This window comes from Ochotona princeps, chromosome 4 (assembly GCF_030435755.1).
Source record: "Ochotona princeps isolate mOchPri1 chromosome 4, mOchPri1.hap1, whole genome shotgun sequence".
NCBI classification, from domain to species: Eukaryota; Metazoa; Chordata; class Mammalia; order Lagomorpha; family Ochotonidae; genus Ochotona; species Ochotona princeps.
In genome coordinates this window covers 57,595,307-57,613,425 of record NC_080835.1, presented here as the reverse complement: position 1 = coordinate 57,613,425, position 18,119 = coordinate 57,595,307, and the positions used below count along the sequence as shown (strand labels likewise).

The window sequence follows — 18,119 nt, the reverse complement described above, 5'->3', positions numbered from 1 at the left end:
TATTTCATCTCAGATCAAGCCTGGATGGGAGCCAGAGGCCTATGTGTCCTCACATTGAGTATGGGGAATAGTCCTGCCCATCCTCAGGGGGAAGGCACACCTGGTGGTACCTAGACCAGCCCTGGTGTGATTCCCAGAATGGCCCACAGTGCCTTGTTGTCAGGGGATTCTGCCTCAGACCAGTGCAAGGCAGAGCACACTGCTCTCCCCCAGTGCCCAGGACCCATTAAGGGAGATGGGCCAGTAAATTAGTGAAGGCAGGCATTGCAGTCAATGTTCACACAGAGGGAATGCTGGGGCAGAAAGCAGGGTGTAACAACTATAGCAAGCACTCTAGAACCTTCAGTAGGTCAGCCAGGTGCTGTTCTGAGTCCTGCACTTGTGTTAACCCCTTCATCCTCACAACTCTGCCTTAAGACAATGTGCTCAGGGTCCACATTGATGGGCTAAAAGACTTCCCAGGCCCCGCATGTGGCCATGCTCCTGGTTTATTATGGTGAATGGGTACAACAAAAATTAGCAAAGGGAAGAGAAAAGAGGTACAAAGAGAAAATCAGCAAAGGACTAAATCCAGGGGCAAGAAAGCCTTCAAATGAGATAAAAACTTCCAGAATTCTCTTTAGGGAGTCACAGAGGAGGCATCAAACTCCCCATGTGCTAAATTGTGACAACCCATGGGACATGGTGCCCATCAGGGCTGCTTGTGACAGCCTCCATACCCAGGCACACGAACACTTTCTGGCAGATACTCAAATGCCAGGCGCGCAGAAGAAAAGCACAGCCAAATGCTTTGTACCAGTGGGTTAGGCACTCTTCATGACTCCCAGATGCCAGCCACGGGTAGGCTGTGTTAGCAGGCCTCTCAAATGACCATGGTCAGCCAGCCAGCAGTGTACACATCTCTCCGAGCCTCAGTCTCCTCTCCAGTCAAATGAGGCCAGCTCATCTGAGGCAGATCAAAGTTTCCCAAGTCAAGGGCAAGTCTTCTTTGAGACAGAGGTAGCATCCTGCATAGCCAACCCCCTCAGCAAGTGCTCATATCACCTCCGCTTCTCAGGTTACCTAAAGGGTAAACAATAGAGCAAAACCACATTCAACAAGAATGTCCTTTCTTGCAGGAGATAAGACACCTAACACTCTAGGAATCTTTTCTTCCCCCTGATATTTAGTTTATTTGAAAGTCAGTTAAGGAGAAAAAGAAAGTGGCAGAGAGAGAGATATCTTCCATCAGCTGATTCATTCTCCAAATGACCAAAACAGGGCTGGGTCAGGAGCCAGAGGCTTCTACCAGGTCTCCCACATGGAGGCAGGGATCCAACCACTTACACCATCTTGTACTGCTTTCCCAGTCCATTAGCAGGAAGCTAGAACAGAAGTGGAGCAGTCAAGATTCTAAGCAGCACCTGTACGGGATGTTAGCACTGCAGGCAACTGCTTTACTCACTATGCCACTACATTGGCCCCTGCTTTAATCTATTTTCATTGCTTCCTCCCTTATTCTAACAGAGTTGTACTTTCAGAAGATGATAGTCAACTTTTACCCCTTTTTAAAGTAACTGCTTCTTTTCAAATTAACAAAACTCAAAAATCACTCTGAGGGGCCCAACATGGTAGCCTAGTGGCTAAAGTCCTTGTTTTGCATGTGCCGGGATCCCATATGGGTATTGGTTTGAATCCCGGCTGCTCCACTTCCCATCCAGCTCCCTGCTTGCAGCCTGGGAAAGCAATAAAGGATGCCCCAAAGCCTTGGGATCCTGCACCCATATGGGAGACCCAATAAGAAGCTCTTGACTCCTGGCTTCGGATTAGCTCAGCTCCAGCCATTGTGGACATTTGGGGGGCAAATCAGTGAATGGAAGATCTTTGGCTCTCCTTCTCTCTGTAAATGTGACTTTCCAATAAAAATAAGCAAATCTTAGAAAAAAGAAAAAGAATCACTCTGGAGTCAGGCATGGTTAACAAGTTGATTTTTTTTCTTTATTTTATCTTTTATCGATGAATGAATGTTTCTGACAGTTTCAGGGATAACTGACTTTCTGATGCAGACCACGCTTCCATGTGTGCTGGGGGCTGTGTCAGCCTCAGGACGTGGGGAGGCGTCTGGAGATCTTAGGTCAGCTCACCCTGGTTGAACTGGCCGTGGGGGAGCCTGATGTTTCCTCCTGAAGTGGAAGAGCAGAGGGGAAGCAGAGGTAACAGAAAACATCGTCTGCTGCCATCTTCAGTCGAGCACTGACTGTGTGCCGGCTATACCTAACAACCTGAGTTTAGACACAGAAGGCAACATTTTGTGGGCCAAGTTGGGACTTCAGTTTTATTCTAAAAAGCTTGTGTCAAGAGTACAGACATGATTAGATTCAAGTGGTACTTTAGGTTTTGCCAGGTGAGCATTTATTGCCTCTGAGAGAAGCTCTAAGACTGGTTTACCCTTGAATGGTGAATGTGGGACCTAAAGCCGCATCATTCTGGTTTCTGTGCTATTTGTCTCTGGCTGAGCCACCAGGCCTGTCTTCAGCAGGGCTACCTGCCTAAAGATACAAAAGAAGCCCCGCAGCTCCTCCCATGCACCCTGGTGGCCTTGGGGCTCAGAACAGGCTGCTGGGCCCAGGTGGCACTGTATGACTCTCCCCCCCCAGCATTTCATGGCTGCTTCTTGGCCCCAACCTCTAATCTGCTATGCCTTCTCCCCTCACTGTCCCCTGGGATGCCTGCAGAGTAAAGCTCTCAGGGAAGAGCTGGCAGCCCCCACTGCACAGCCCCCCTCGGGTATCCTGGAGCCAACTCCAGCGGGAGGCCCCTTTGCTGTAGAAGGCAATGGCCAGAAGTGCTTGCCTTCCTTTCTCTTCAGACCATGAAAGGGAGTGTCTCTAGGTGTTGTCTGCACATCAAGTAGAGAATGCACCAGCTTTAACAACCAGACAAATTCCAGCTCAGATTCCTGCACCTGGCTGACTGGTGGCCTTGACAAGTCCTGTATCCTCTCTACATCTTTTTTCATCTGTAGAAAGGGGTGGGGTGGGGGTGGTGGTGTTGGTAACTTGGATCTGTTTTCAAGCTTTGAGAGAAATGGTATAATGTGCCTAGTTCAGTGCCAGACTGATGTCAGTCCTCCGGGAAAGCTATGACTGACACACATAACTGCCAATCCCTCGGGTTCATATAGAGGATGTTCCTTCTGGCTGCTCCGTGCCAGGTGGACCCCTTGCACATGTGGCTTGCACACTGACCCATTGCCTCAAAACTGTCCCGCTGGCCTCACGCATGGCTGCACCAAGCAGCCACTTGGTGTGTTTCTCTATACCCCCCTTCATCGATGCATGACTCATTGCTTCATTCATGTCTCCATGTGTGTGTAGAAACCTAGGCAAGCAGCCATTCCTAGGGACATTGCAGGACAACCTCATTGAGATGGACATTCTCAGCGCCTCCCGCCATGATGGGGCTTACAGTGACGGGTAGGTGCCATCCCCCATGCTCCTCTCCTCTGTGTGTGCTCTCCCCCGACCTCTGCACTTGCATGCGGACCCTCTCTCCTTGGCCCTCCTGGGGAAGGTGATGCTCTATTGCATGCTAATCCCCAAGTCCATGTTCAACTTGGAGTATCCTATGCCCCAGCATATTAAACAGCATTCTGGTTAATATGCAGCTCTTGGCATCTCATTGGCTGCTTTCACCATTCTAAAACCATCTCATATAACAGTTATTTTGTGACCCTGTATTAAGTGTATTCTGTGACCCAAGGCATCTTGTATCCCAACGGAGGCAGGTGCAACCTAAGCAAGGATAGAGCCCACTTCCTAGGCCATGTGTAAGTTCTCCCATGGCCGTGGTAAGAGCCAAGCAACAGCGGATTTCCTGACATCTAGTTTGGCCACAACCATGTGCTTTGACCATGCCCTGCTGCCCTGGGCACTTCAGCTAGGCCATGGGATGCAGCAGCCCATCTGCCCTTGCATGGGCTTCCTTCCTCCTGGAGCTTGGCATGCATCAGTCCCTTCACAGCCATCAGCTGTCTAATAGCCACCAGGAACCTCTTGACTATGACCAGAACATAGTGGTCAACCTTACTTCAACCCCAACCAAACCCCCTCTAGCAAGAAGGGCATTCCAGTCCCCAACCAAGATAAACTGGCAATGTAGGTTTTAGAGGAAAAGGGAAAAACTTATGTCCCCTTATGCCCAGGGATAACAGAAGATTTTAGACACTTTCTAAGCAGCTGTAATGGTTTTAGAGGAAGGAGCTTGTTTGCTAGGGCATGGCATCCCACACCCCACTGTTCCCAGGAAGAGGATACCACTGCTGCCAGAGTCTATGGAGCAGTCTACACTTTTTGTCTCCACCTAAGTTGGTGGGTCTTCCCATTTTGGGTGGGTTTCCCATCCGTGTCTGTGGCAACGTGTCTTCGTGAGCCCTGTTTGTGAGCTGGTCCGCGATTCTCCCTGTACTCGTCCCTGCCATATTCTCTGTAGTTATCTCTCTTTCTCTCTCCCTTTCTCTTTCTCTCTCCCTTTCCTTTTCTCTCTCCCTTTCTCTCTCCCTTTCTCTCTCTCTCTCTCCCTCTCTCTCTCTCTCTCTCTCTCTCGTCTCTTCTGCATGCTTCTTAACTACTGCCTTCATCTTCCAGGTGGAATCTGGTCATTTGGCAGAACCTGATGCCCTCTGGCTTTTCTCCCTCCACAGACACTTCCTCTTCAAGCCTGGAGGCACCTCCCCACTCTTCTGCACCACTTCGCCAGGATACCCCCTGACATCCAGCACAGTGTACTCACCCCCGCCCCGCCCCCTGCCCCGCAGCACCTTTGCCCGGCCAGCCTTCAACCTCAAGAAGCCCTCCAAGTACTGCAACTGGAAGTGTGCGGCCCTGAGTGCCATTGTCATCTCAGCCACGCTGGTCATTCTCCTGGCATACTTTGTGGGTAAGCATCCCTCACTCCAACTGCCCTTGGCTCCCCTCTGTCCCAGTTGGGGGGCACCTAAGCCCCTCGCTAGCACAGCTGTGGGAATACACAGAGGGTGGATCATGCAGCCCTGGAGAGCTGGCTTGGTCCACACTCCACACTGTCAAAGCCAGCTCTTTGGAGCACTCCTTTCCCTTGGCAGTTTACCCAAAGAAGGAAGCTTACAACCTGTGTTTTTTGTGTTGGATGCCTGATGTCGAATGTATGTGCTCAGCAAGATTGGCCCTTAAGTGTCATGCATGGATGTCACAACACATAAACTGATAAGCTAGCAAGGCTGGACAGCAGACAAGCCTCTCTACTCAGCTCCACATGGCTTTGGGGAGGAACAGGGTGCAGGTGGGGTGTCCTGTGTTTGGAGAGAAATTGCCATAAAAGCATATTTGAAGGGGAGGGCCTGGCTAGGTGGTCTGAAGGTATAGCAGGACCCAAAGTCAGGAACGGAGGGAGGCTCATCAGAGTGGAAGTGGGTCCCTGTCAAGAACCATAGCTGGCTGGGGGAAGAAAGAGACCCAAAGCGTCAGAACTGAGTACCTCTGACTTGATCTCAGGTCCTGTACAAGCACAGGGCATGCTTCTCCTGACCCTCTGCCTGCCAGGCTGTAACAGGGTGGCTCCCACCGTGTAGCTCTTCTGGTGTGTTTTATAATGATTTGCTTTCCTGCTTCTGACCCCAGCCTTTGGTCTCCTTCTAGGCAAGCTGCTGACCTGGGGAGATCTGTGGGTGCTGTGTAAAGTCAGTTGCCCTATTTAAATCAACCTGCTAGAAAAGGCATCCATAAGGAGGTTGGCTTAACTTTCTGTGTCCTTTGCAGCCCTCCCCTTCTACACTTCTCAGACTTGAGGTGGGCAGGGCCAGCTTGAGAGGGCCTCAAGCTCATGCTGAGGCATTCTGTGGTATTTCTGTAAGCAAGAAGAATTCCTGCAGGAAAAGTCCAGTAAATCATAAGAGAAGTAACGGGCAGAGGTCAAGAGTGCCGCCATTGTGAAGGAGAACTTGGTAAGAAGCAAAGCCATTGTGCAAGAAGAAAGAGGCTGTCCCGAGAGTTAGTAAGTGTTGTCACCAAGAATGATTAATACAACAGGAGCCACCCCTGGTTCAGGATGTAGGAAAGAGATTCAGGCACGGATAGGGATTGGGGTGATGTAAGCTCTAGAATCACTTCCCTCACAAGATTCCCAAGTTTCATAAAAATGAGATATCCGGAAGATAGCACCCCTGCACACGGAGAGACTGTTGTTAGTGTCACCAGTTGTACTAAGCCTCCTGTGATATGTGGTCCCTTTACCTCTTACAGGGATTGGGTTAGAGGATGTCATGGCCCCAAGGCCTGGATGGCACACAGGTCTCACCTGCTCTTCTGTGATTGCTTAACTGTTGTTGAAAAGGCCCCTGAGGACCTGATGTGGTATCCAGATTTGATGGAATAGAATCCATGTAATTGATTAATGATGGCTGTCTTGGCCTCGGGGTTGGAAATGTGGATGATTTACAAGGTATTTATCATTCCTGCTGTGGTTTATTGAGTAAAAGGAGCAACCAAACTAGGAGTGATCAGGGTCCATTCAGGCTCTGAGAGGTGGCTATCGATGTAGGTGTGGTGAGGTTCATGGAGTTCTTGCACCATCACCTGGCATGAAATTTTCCTGTGACATCGCTGGTACTCTGTCCTCTGCTGTCGCTGACACAGCTCTTGCTTTTGACTGATGCTGTCATTCCCGAGTGAGTGGGCTTTTGGTCAAGGAGTATCGCTGTTGAAGACACCGTGACGCTGGACATTGACTTATTTTGCCTTGGAGTCTTGAAGCTTATGCTGGAGAGCGTACTTCAGAGAGAAAGAGTGAATATGAGTGTGATTAAACTTTCCTGTTCTGCATCATGGGACATCTTCCCCTCGCATTGAAGGAGAATGCATGACCAGCCTTCAACCTAAAGACAGTGAGCTCCCTGTGAGAGGAAGGATAAAAACAGGACTCAACAACCACTTAGCAAGAATAAGATTTAAGAAATGTCTGAGAGTTTTCATTCTAGTATATTCTTTTTAAATATTTCTTTTTGTTTATTTGAAAGAATTACAGAAAGGGAGAGATTGATCTTCCATCTGCTGGTTTACTCCCTAAATTGCCACGATAGCTAGAGCTGGGCCAGTTTGAGGTTAGGAACAAGAGGCTTCTTCCACATATCCCATATGGGCATAGAAGCCCAGGGTTTTGGACCATTCTTTATTGCTTTCCCAGGCTCATTAGCAGAGAGCTGGATAGGAAATGCAGCAGACTGGGCTTGAGCTGGCACCTGTTTAGGATGCTGGCATAGCTGGCATCAGCTTCACCTATTACACAAGAATGCTGGCCTTTGTATGCTTCTCATTATCCTTCCAACATTGGCAGTGCTTGAATCAGTGACTTGTTTCATTTTTCATTCAGCGAACCCTATGGAGCACTAGTTACTAGGGCTAAAGCAATGATCCCTAACCCTTTAGGTTGTGTGTAGTTGAAAGGAAGGAACCACATTAGCAGGTGACTGAAACAGGGATTTGTCCACACTGTGGCTCTGGAAGCTCCATCCAGAGGACAAGGGAAGGCCCCTTGGGTAACTGATGCTTGCACTGAATGTCTAAGTAGAAGTTCACTGGAAATAGACACACAAGAAGGGCATTTCAGACTGAGGAAACTGTGGTGACCGAAAAAGAAAAATCTCCTATTGCAAACATTTGAATGATATGAGAGCCACATGTATCCGATTAGGAAGAGGAACTTGGAGGTCTCATTGCAGATAAATAAATAAATAATAGATAATTATTATTATGATCTGGAATAATAGATAGATAAATAAAGGTAGAGGCAGCAAGCAGCAGAAGGCAGACCTGACAGCAAATTGTTGTTCACCAGTCCGGGAAAGCTGATGGCTTTGTCAACTGATACTGTGACACTATGGGTGGGTGGGTGGGGTTCAGAGTGGACAGATCACTAGGTCAATGTCCTTGCTGAGAATAAATATGACCTTTCAGAAAATGCTGTCTTTGTGGACACATCCATCCCGGGCCTACACCTACCTAGCCAGGAGTCAGGTGAGATGGGCAGACCCGAAGCCTCCCGTCCGTTACCTGGAGACTCAGCCAGGTGTCGGGGAAGAGCTTCGACGCAGCACCCAGCCGTGCTGCCTTCCCCTCCCAACCCTGTCATACAGGGGAAGCACAAGCACCACCCCTGCCTGCAAAGGCTGGCTGTGGGAGGACCTTGCAGATATGCAGGTGTGAGAGCCACCTCCACCTGTCTGCCAGGCCTGGGGCAGGGGTGAGGGCAACCCTTGCTGAGCTCCTCCCACATGGGGCCAGTGAGGGAAGTGGCAGGCTGTGATGACCGACTGGGGAGGACCCATCAATTACTAAAACTCAAATTAATTGTCTCAGCTGAACGCAGATATCCTTAACAAAGACGACTTCTTTTTTTTTCCCAGGGGACCGACTGATGTAATCAGCAGGCACAAGCACAGATATTTAATTAGATTTTTGATGAAAAATTGTGCTTAATTTCAAGTATAATCAATTATTAATTACCGTAATGAGTGAGTCTGACTGGGTTTACTAATTAACTCATTTAAAAATTATGAATAACCTTTTCATTTGTAATTATTTGCTTCGTCCTATCAAGTTCCAGATAAGAATGGCATCAGCTGCCCGCAGAGGGGGAGGCCAGAACAGAGCAGTAAAAATATTTTTCTCTTTTGCCAGTGTCTGTCCAGAGCAGCTGCTGTATCCACACCATGGTCCTAACACATCCATCTGGTGTCCAGTCTTAGCTGGGAAGTGTCTTGAGAAGCCAGCATCGGTGACCTTTGAGTGATGAATACATTTGCTGGCATTTTCATGGGAAGCTAGAGAAATTACAGTTAGCACTCAACACCCACGGCCCTGGCAGCGCCTCGGGCCTTGCCTTCCAGCCATGTCCCCCTCTCCAGGAGTGTTGCTTGGCTGCACTGGCCCGGATGGGAGTCTGAGGAGGAAACCCGCCCCCTACACACACACACCCAGCTACAGCACCAGCTCAGAGAGGAACTGTGCCCTTTTGTCCCCAGAGGACAGTTGTCCTCCCTGAGCAGCAGTTGCTGAGGCTGAATTCACGTGTATTTGGCTCTCGGCTGCCCCTGTGGATGTCTGAGGTCCCTTCGGGTCTTGCACACCCAGGGTTTTCTTCTTGGGAAAATCTTTCTGCCTAACAGCACCAGGGGAGTGTGATAAAACAAGATTGGTCCCTGATCAGACCATGAAGCTGGTGTTTCAGTTGATAGTCTTTAATTTAATTATTTTTAAAATAGTTTCTTTAACAGAAGGTGTGGTGCTGAGAGTCACCAGCAAAGCTTGGTGGGTTCTTTGCTTGGCTTAGCATGGATATAAAAAACAAAGAAACAAGTACAAGTGTAATAAAATATTGATTCAAAGCAAAGCGATAGGAAAGCAATGCCCCACGAAGAAGTAGAGAAGTGGAGTGTCCGACTGGACACTGGCTTTAGGGAAATTGGCTTGAGATTTTTAAGTATTTTTTTCTCACATCCTGAACATAGGGAGCGGTATGGGGGCACCCAGGTATATGAGCTGATAGAGAGTTGTCTTGAATGAGAATATTCAAGTGACTATTTTGTCGTTTTCTGGGAGCATAGCCTGCACCCTCCCACTCCCTAGGTCTGAGTAGAGAAGATAAAGGGAAACTCTCTTCTCCTTGGGAGATCCAGTGAGCTTAGGGAAGGGATCCACTGTCATGTCACATGTCGGAACAGTGACGCTCGGGGGCTCAGGCACTAGTACTCTTGAACTGGTGCTTTTTCATTTTTTCCCCACTCTTTTGAGCACTGTGCCTGAACCGTTACACAGTAACTTTCGCATCGTAACTGTTTGTGTGTGTGTCTGTGTGTGTGTGCACACACGCGCGCGTGTGCACCTGCCCAGTACTGGACCTAGCCTATTCTGTATATCCTCTTTCAGGACCCTCCCAACAGTTCTGTAGTATGACTTATATTCTGCATCTTCTAAATCTAGTCTAGATTCTGTTTGTATGGATGGCATCATTGGCAGATTAGCCTTCACAGGTCAAGGAGCTTTGGTCAAGGACCTTGACCAAGCCCATCTCTTTGCAGTATCTGTGGATTCCCAGGTCCACATGGATCACAAGGGCAGCTGAGAGAACAAGCAGAGGAGCTGTCAGAATGCATTTGTAGGGACTGCTTACTCTTCCAGAGAAGTGGCTGCAGGAGAATCCTCCGCCTAGGACGTCATTTCTTTAACTAGGACACAAGTTGGTTTTGCTTCACTGACAGTCAGCTCTTTCCAGATCAAGCTGACAGCCTTCCATGAATTTTGAGTGTGTGAAAAACCCACGCTGAGTGTCCCAGAAGAGCTGTGGATTAGTCCTCTGGAGAGCTCTTCAAACACCCGTGTGGCCAGATAGACCCTTGAAATAGGAGACAACACAGACATGTTAATAGGGAAAACCAGCAATGCCTTTACATTTTAAATAAGCACCCCAGAACAGCTCCAGGATGATATTTCTTCCTGCCCTAGCCCATGTTGGACCAGAATGCCAGGCGCCCGTGAATCTGTAAGGCAGCATAGTGTTCTTACTGGGAAAGAAGACAGATTTGGAGTGGGATGTGCATGGTGCTGCCACTCCCCAGCTGTGCCACCACTGGAGTCTTCATTTCCTCATCTGCCTCTGCAAGACAGGAAGAGGAACTGTGTCACCTTCAGAAAGATGCTGTATAGGTGAAATGAGAGGTGGCAAAAAAAAAAAAAAACCCAGACCTAGAAGCAAGGAGCTGGTCCTCACTGGACGTCATTACCATTCCCCTAGTTAGCTCCACTTAGAATATGGTGGATGTGGATGATGCTACAGGGTCCATCCTGGTCTGGAGATGTCCACCCTTTGTAAATTAGGCCAGGACACAGGCTGGAGTCCCAAATAGGAGCTGGGTAGCTCCAGGGAAGCCTCCCAACATGCCCAGCATCCATGAGGAATCTTCTGCATTAGGTCCTCTCCTGGAAGTTGATCGGGGATTGGAAAAAAAAAAAATAACCTTTGCTTGGTGGTTATTTGATTTACAAGTGTGAATGTTGCTAAGCTGAGTTGCTGCCCTTCAAAAGGCAGCTATTAGAGAGCTTTGCTCTTTGGAATACTGCTGCAGTTCTTGGTTTGGAAGAACCTGTCCTGCTCTCCCACCCCTGTTCTTGAGGCTCTCTGGGAATGTTGGTAAAGATTAGCTTGGATATTGAGTGGAATTTGCATAGAAATGGGCTGACTCTCTCAAGATCTCTCACATCTTCCCATGTTAACTGGATGTCTGAGTGGCATAGATCCAGTTAGAGGAACTCACAGACTTTCTGGCCCTTGAGGTATGGGGGTCATTCCCCTGCCCCTGATGTCTTCCTCTCTGCATCATGCCCAGCCCCTAGCATGAAGCTGGGCACAGGGTGGCTATGCTCAGAAAGGCTTGGTTGAAGAAGAGACCTTATAACGTGCCCTGGATAGTCCAGGCAGAAGAATGAGATGGCCCAAAGTATGGTTGCAATGTCCATCCTGGGCTGGGGTAGAAGGGAAATATACTTGACATGAGTAAAATGTTAGAAATAGAGGCAGGGTGACTATACACACCCCGTTCTTGCCTGTCCCTCCACTCTGAGTCAGCTCATTTAATATCAGGATCACAGATGATCTTTGCTTCTGAAGCAATGACTCATTGCACTTGGAGATAGGTGTTATCAGTGAGGAATAAGCATCATCTTCTGTCCTTTCTTTCCAACCTCACATGAGGCCTTTTGGATGGAAGCCATGGACTTTGCTTTATAGCTCGAACAATACAAAGTGGAGATGATTGAACTCTGCCTTTTAGGAGAAGGAAGAAGTGATAAAGATATGGGACTTATGTTAGCACCTTTTTTTCCAAGATTGACTGTCATGTTGCTTTATGGGAATTGCTAATACCCAGATGGATAGATGGATGGATGAACAGGTGGATGGAAGGAAAGATGGATAGATTCGTAGGTAGATAGATGTTTGTATAACACACCCCGGACAAATATTATCCATCTCTCCAAAAGTAGGACTTAAGACCAGCATTGCTGTCGGTAGTTGTCTAACGTGCTGCCTTGGGGAAAAGATAAGACTTGCTTTAAAATGATGCAGGGGACACAGCCAGGCCCCAGGATGAAAAATGAGAGGATTGTCTTTTGTTTTAACCAGAGAGCTGTCCCTGTGGAGTGGGCTGTCTCGGGAAGACAATGTACAAAAAGGAGCAGAGGATTGTGTTCATGCACCATCTTGAGGATAGCATCCTTCTGCCAGGACCAGCCCTGCCACCTGACCAAGGGCTTCCCCTCCTCTAACTGTAGCTTCCTCTTCAGTGAGATAATAAACAAACCAAGGAGCAGCAGTGAAATTATTAGACCACTCAGCGCATTTCAGCTTGGCATGAAGACAGTCTTTCCAGTTTGGCAGTGATCTTCCTGGTAGTAGAAGTATTCAATCAATGCATTGTTGGGTCAGCTTACTTCCCAAGTGCATTTGTTTTTAATTGGAGGAGAGTTGACCAAAGAGGCTAATTATAAAAACGAGGACAGTCTTTCAAGGAGCAGCATTTCCCTGGGCTAACAACATCAGGAGGCTCTTACTGTCCTACAGACCTGATAGGGCAAGAGAGCAGGTAGTGGTGACCAGAGGCTGTAGAAGGTAGCTACTGGAAAGGGCTGCTTGGCAGAAGCTGTTGTGCTCAGGAGACCCATGATAGTGATTGGGTCAGGAAAGAGGTATCTCAGCCTCACTCTCTTCTCTCACCCTCTCCAAGCTCCTTCCATGGGTGGGACCCAACCAGTAGCCAGCAAGAGTAGGCTGTGTGAGTGAGCCTCGCAGGCCCCAGAGCAGGATGCAGAAGGCTAGAGGAGAGATCCGGAGGGCTGGTGGGTGACATCAGCCTCCCCACTCTTCACAGTTCCTTTCCTTGGTGCTGTACAGGGCGCCACCTGTATCCCCAAGGGCCTCCTGCTAGGACGGAGCCTCCTGCTAGGACAGAGCCTCACACCACTCTTGCGTGAGTTTCCTTACCGCCTCTGCCCTCAGGTGCTAGACCTTGACCTGAACCTTCCTTTGTATTTATCTATTTTTTTTTTCTTAAGACAAAGGCTCCGAGAGGGAGAGGCAGAGATAGACTGGGGTCTTCCATCCTCTGATTCACTCTGCAAATACTTGGCAATAGCTGAAACTTGACCGTCCAAATCTAGCAGCCCCAAACTCAAGCTGTCTCCCATGGGGGTAGGAGGGACCCAAGTACTTAAGCCAATATCTACTACCTCTCAGGATACATATTATCAGGATGCTACAATAATAAACTGTGCAGGATTGAACCCAGGTAGTCTGTTATGGGATTCACGTGCCCCTGAGGGCATTTTAACTGCTGGGAAAGATGTCCACCACACCTTCCCAGATCTTGCTTTTAAAATCAGATTCACTCAGATATAATAGGTTACCTACACAGATTAGTATATCTTAGATATGCCATTCTGTAGTCAGATGGATAGAAATTTGTGACTGCCACTGTAATCAAAACACAAAATACTGGGACCAGCATTGGGGCATATAGTGGGTAGAGCCACCACCTGTCATACCAGCATACCATTTGGGTGCTGGTGCTGGTGCATGTCCTGGCTGCTCCATTTCCAATCTAGATACTTGATAATGTGCCTGAGAAAGCAGCAAAAGATGACCTAAGTACTTGGGCCCCTGATACCCATGTGGGAAACCTGTAAGAAGCTCCTGCCTCCTACCTTCAGCCTTGCCTAGCCTTACCCTCAGGGGCCAACTGGGGAGTTAACCATCAGATGAAAAATTCATGTTTTCTCTCTCTCTCTCTTTCTCTCTCTCTCTGTTTCCCCTGTCCTTCCCTCTCCCTCTTCCTCTCCCTGCTTCCCTCCCACTCTCTTCCTCTCCCTCTCTCCTCCCTCCCTTTCCTCTCCCTCTCTCTTTCTTCCTCTGTCCCCCTCCTTTTCCCTCTTCCTGTCCCTCCCTCCCTTTTGCTTTCTCTTTCTGTAACTTTGACTTTAAAATCATGTTAAACAAAAAACAGAACATTTTCATTGCCCACAAAAGTCTTACCATCCCCTTTCATACAGTTCTCTATTCTGTCTGTATAGTTAAAGCTCTCTTCTGAAGAATAATAGTAAAGCAGTGATTTTTCTACTGGGTTAAAAATCAGGGTGTTACCTAAAATAACCTCCACACTGTTAAGATAGCTGAGTGTTGTTGAGGAAAATGTCAAGATCCAATTCAGAGTTTAAGATACCAGGGCAAGCCATGGAGACATCCCAGGGTTTTCTGTGCATCTTGAGCTTAGCCCTAAAGGACAGCAGCAAAGTCTCACTGCAGCCCATGCCAGCACACAGGTGTGGGCCCGCCTGCCTTTCCCATGGGTTGTTTTCTCACCTGCTGACGCAGTTCCCATTCTTGTCAAGTTGAAAAGCTCTGTTGTATCTGTATGTCACTGTATCCATGTTGCTTCCAGTTGTTTGCTTGTACAAATAGATGTTCCAGGAACATCATTGTACCTCTGCTCTGTTTTCCTCTCTTGGTTATTTTGGGCAAGGAGCATCCCCTAGAGCAGGGATCAAAAGGTTAGAACCCTCAAATGCTCTCATTACTCACTACCAGGGCCTCTTCTGAATCATAGGGCCTCTACTCAGGTGCCCAAGATCCCCGCTGTGCTGCCACACAGTGTCTGACTGCTCTTTTGTTGGATCTGAGCTCAGCCAGCTTCCTTGATGGGAGGTGAGGAGGCTCACAAGTGGCTATGAAACCCTGGAAGAAAACCCTGTCACCTCATGCCCTCTTCCACCAAATTTTTTTCAAGAGCATTGCTCCTGTGTCAGTAGTTCAGAAGCCCCCCTGACTGTCTCCAGCTCAGCCAGGAACCTGGTGTTCAGCCTTACTAGTGCTGCGGGTGCTCACTGTTGCACCTGGATGACCATAAGACTTATTATTCAGTATCTGTCCCCATGGCAAGGGAAAGGAACCATTCCTGGGCCCAGCGCCATGGCCTAGCGGCTAAAGTCCTTGCCTTGAACACGCCGGGATCCCGGCAGCTCCACTTTCCATCCAGCTCCCTGCTTGTGGCCTGGGAAAGCAGTGGAGGATGGCCCAAAGCCTTGGGACCCTGCACCCGTGTGGGAGTCCTGGAGGAGATTCCTGGTTCCTGGCTCTGGATCAGCACAGCACTGGCCATTGCACTCACTTGGGGAGTGAATCATCGGAAGGAAGATCCTGCTCTTTATCTCTCCTCCTCTCTATATATCTGACTTTGTAATAAAAATAAATAAATCTTAGAAAAAGGGAACCATTCCTGACACCATCAGCATTGTAACCATGGCTTTGCAGCCTGGCATAGCAGGTGTTCAGCTAAAGTTTTTGAGGACAGAAAAAACAGAGGGATACTAGTTCCTGGAGCTAATATATTACAAGGCATGGGTGGGTAAAAGGAAACGAAGAGCAGAGACTCCATGCTGTGAGGAGAGCAAGCCTCCTGGCATCACAACAACCACAGAGGTGAGGGCTGATTTCTGGCAGCTAAGGAGAGGGAAAGCCAGAAAACAGCCACAGGGGACCCAGACCTGGCCTTGGACCCTCCCTAAGCAAGACCCTTCCCCTTGCTCAGCCTCAGTGTCCTGAATGACGGGGACCAGGTGATAAACAGGTGCTTCATGCTTGTTAGAGTCGCCGTGGGGAAAAAATCTGCCTTCCTCATGCACTGGCCAATAGTGATGCTATCTCCTTGGGGGTTCTTTCCAAACCCCTTTGGAGGCAGCACCTGTTTCAGTGGACGAGGCGGTAACCCAACTATACCTCTAGTGCTCCTCTTCACCCAAGGAATGTAGTAAAGGCATCAGTTTTACAGGTTTTCCTCCGAATCTTAGGTTTCTCCCAGACCAGTGGTTGTAAAAGAACATAATTTAACTGCACTTGAGTGCAGAGGAGACAGGTCTTCCTGATGATGGTCCTGCCCCTTTATAGATTGCTAACACTGTGGTGGAGCTGTTGGTGCTGAAGGCCACCCTCAGGGCTGCCAGAGTAGGTCAGGGCCAGAGATGAGCCGTAATTAGCACTGGTCCTGGCACAGGAGACAGCAGAGGGAGGGAGGGGAGAAAGAAGAGGAGGAGAGGCAGCTGTCAGAAAGAGTATTTTGTCTCTCTAGCCTGCGCTCCCTCCTATCAGCAGAACAGCAAAACCATAACTAAATGTCTCCATCCTTCTACAGCCATGGGCTAGCAGCAAGAACACAGACTTTGGGCCAAGTGAGATGCACATTCCAACTCCTGCTCCGATGAGTTTTTAATTATGCCTGTGCCATGGTTTCCTCGTTGGTAAAATGCCACCTACTCTCCAAGTGCTGGTGTTCTGAGCATTAAGTGAGAGACATCAAAGAAGTCTGTGGTTGGCTGGTTGGGGTGAGGAGAAAAGGTAGGACTCACATGCCAGGCAGCTGGGTCCCCTGCAGGTGTTAAATTTTCCCAGGCTCCACTGCCAAAGGCCATTCAGAGGCAGAGACTTTAGGTAGTTAGGGACTATGTGGAAGAAGCCTCTTCAAGCTCAGGTTTAAAATGACAGGGAGCTTTCTTGGAGCCTGTCCAGGGCTGAGAGGGACAGTCAGAGCCAGGGAACCTGGTCTTCCGTCGCAGTCTTGGTGTCATATAGGATTATAGCCTCAAGTCCCACAGGTAGAAACGGGGGCCTGCTCCTGCTCCGAGCTGAGCCTAAAAAACCAGATGGATGTGCTGATCCCAAATCGTATGTAGACGATGCTGTCTCTGAGAACCTTCCTTTGACGTCTCAAGGATCTAAACACTTGAAGGGGGATCTGTGATCCTGTTTGGCACTCCCTGCTGCCCCTGCTCTTAGCCCTTGTGTAGCTGCCATGGCAACAGCAGCTCGTACCAGTTGAGAACTTACCAAGTGGCACCCAGGCACTGGGGTGGCATTGCGGTTATCATCTCAAAGATCTTACTACCCAGGAAGTGTTTGTCAAGTACTGAACCTGTGCTAGGGCACCAGATGATTGTTTCATCCTTCTGAATAGCTGAGTAGCTGAGATCCAAGAAAGCTAAGTTGTCTGTCCAGAGCCATGTCACGAGTAAGGGACAGGCCTGGATATACCCCCAGAGCGTGTCTTCTAATCATAGCTTGGGCCAGAAGGGCCCTGCAGTTCTCCCCTCTGGACTGCCAGAGCAGATGCAAGGAGCAGCTCCACGCAAAAGAGAAAGGTCATTTTTCATGCACAATTATTTTCTCTTGTGCCAACTGGCCACATACCAGTGCATTCAACAGAGGTGGACTGGCACCGAAAGTGCTCCCAGATTGGAGCCCCAGTAATGTCTTGAGATCCAGAGATACAAAGCTAAGGAAGCTCCAGGATCTTGTAGCATCTACTCCTGTTCTCCTGGCTTCCTTTGCTGGGATGCAGGCATCGTCATCAGCAAGGCATTTCACTTTGGAGTAACCCTCTCCTGCTGGCATGTGGCAGTCAGCTTGATTTCTCCTTCCCTCCAGCCAGCATTTAGCTTGTTCACAGCTTCCAGTGGGGAAGGAGAAAGACGTCGGTAGCATCAACTGAACACTGTGGCATCTATATCATCAGTCTCAGGTTTTTCTGCTTGTAGGTGAGGGTTCTGCAAGACATGTGTCCAGAATATCTCAGTGCAGAGGTGACTCTGTGAAAGGGAGCACACACAGAATTCTGCCCAACCAGCTGCTAGGAAGGGTCTTTGAGGGGAGATGCAGTACAAAGAGGTCGGGAGAGCTTTAGAGAAACATTTAGAATGAGTAGTATCTTCCCTTTCCTGGAAGCTGGAGACTCTTCCCTCGTGTAGCTTCGGTCTCCTAACTTGTCTGTAACACAGTCAGTTGAGTAGTAATCTGCATACCTGTACCATTGAAGCTATGAAGCTGTTCGTTGCTTTGCATGCAAGATCTTGCATCAGTCTAGGTGTGAAGTACAAACTGTTAAATTAGAATATTTAGGTGCTCTTCCATTCATTGAGTGTTAGACAATAAAGCAATAAGGCCTCCTGTTTCACTATACTTTATATTAAAATCTTAATTAAACTTAATCTTTACAAGAACCTGTAAGACAG

General features: G+C 48.6%; 1 protein-coding gene across 1 annotated transcript in view; it reads left to right on the top strand.

Moving 5' to 3' along the window:
• Window positions 1–18,119, top strand: part of TENM4 (teneurin transmembrane protein 4) — a 686,631-nt gene that overhangs the window by 472,351 nt on the left and 196,161 nt on the right. The window contains 2 exon segments of the mRNA XM_004589844.2: window positions 3,357–3,455; window positions 4,682–4,917. Of these exon segments, the coding sequence (XP_004589901.2) occupies window positions 3,357–3,455; window positions 4,682–4,917 (335 nt within the window).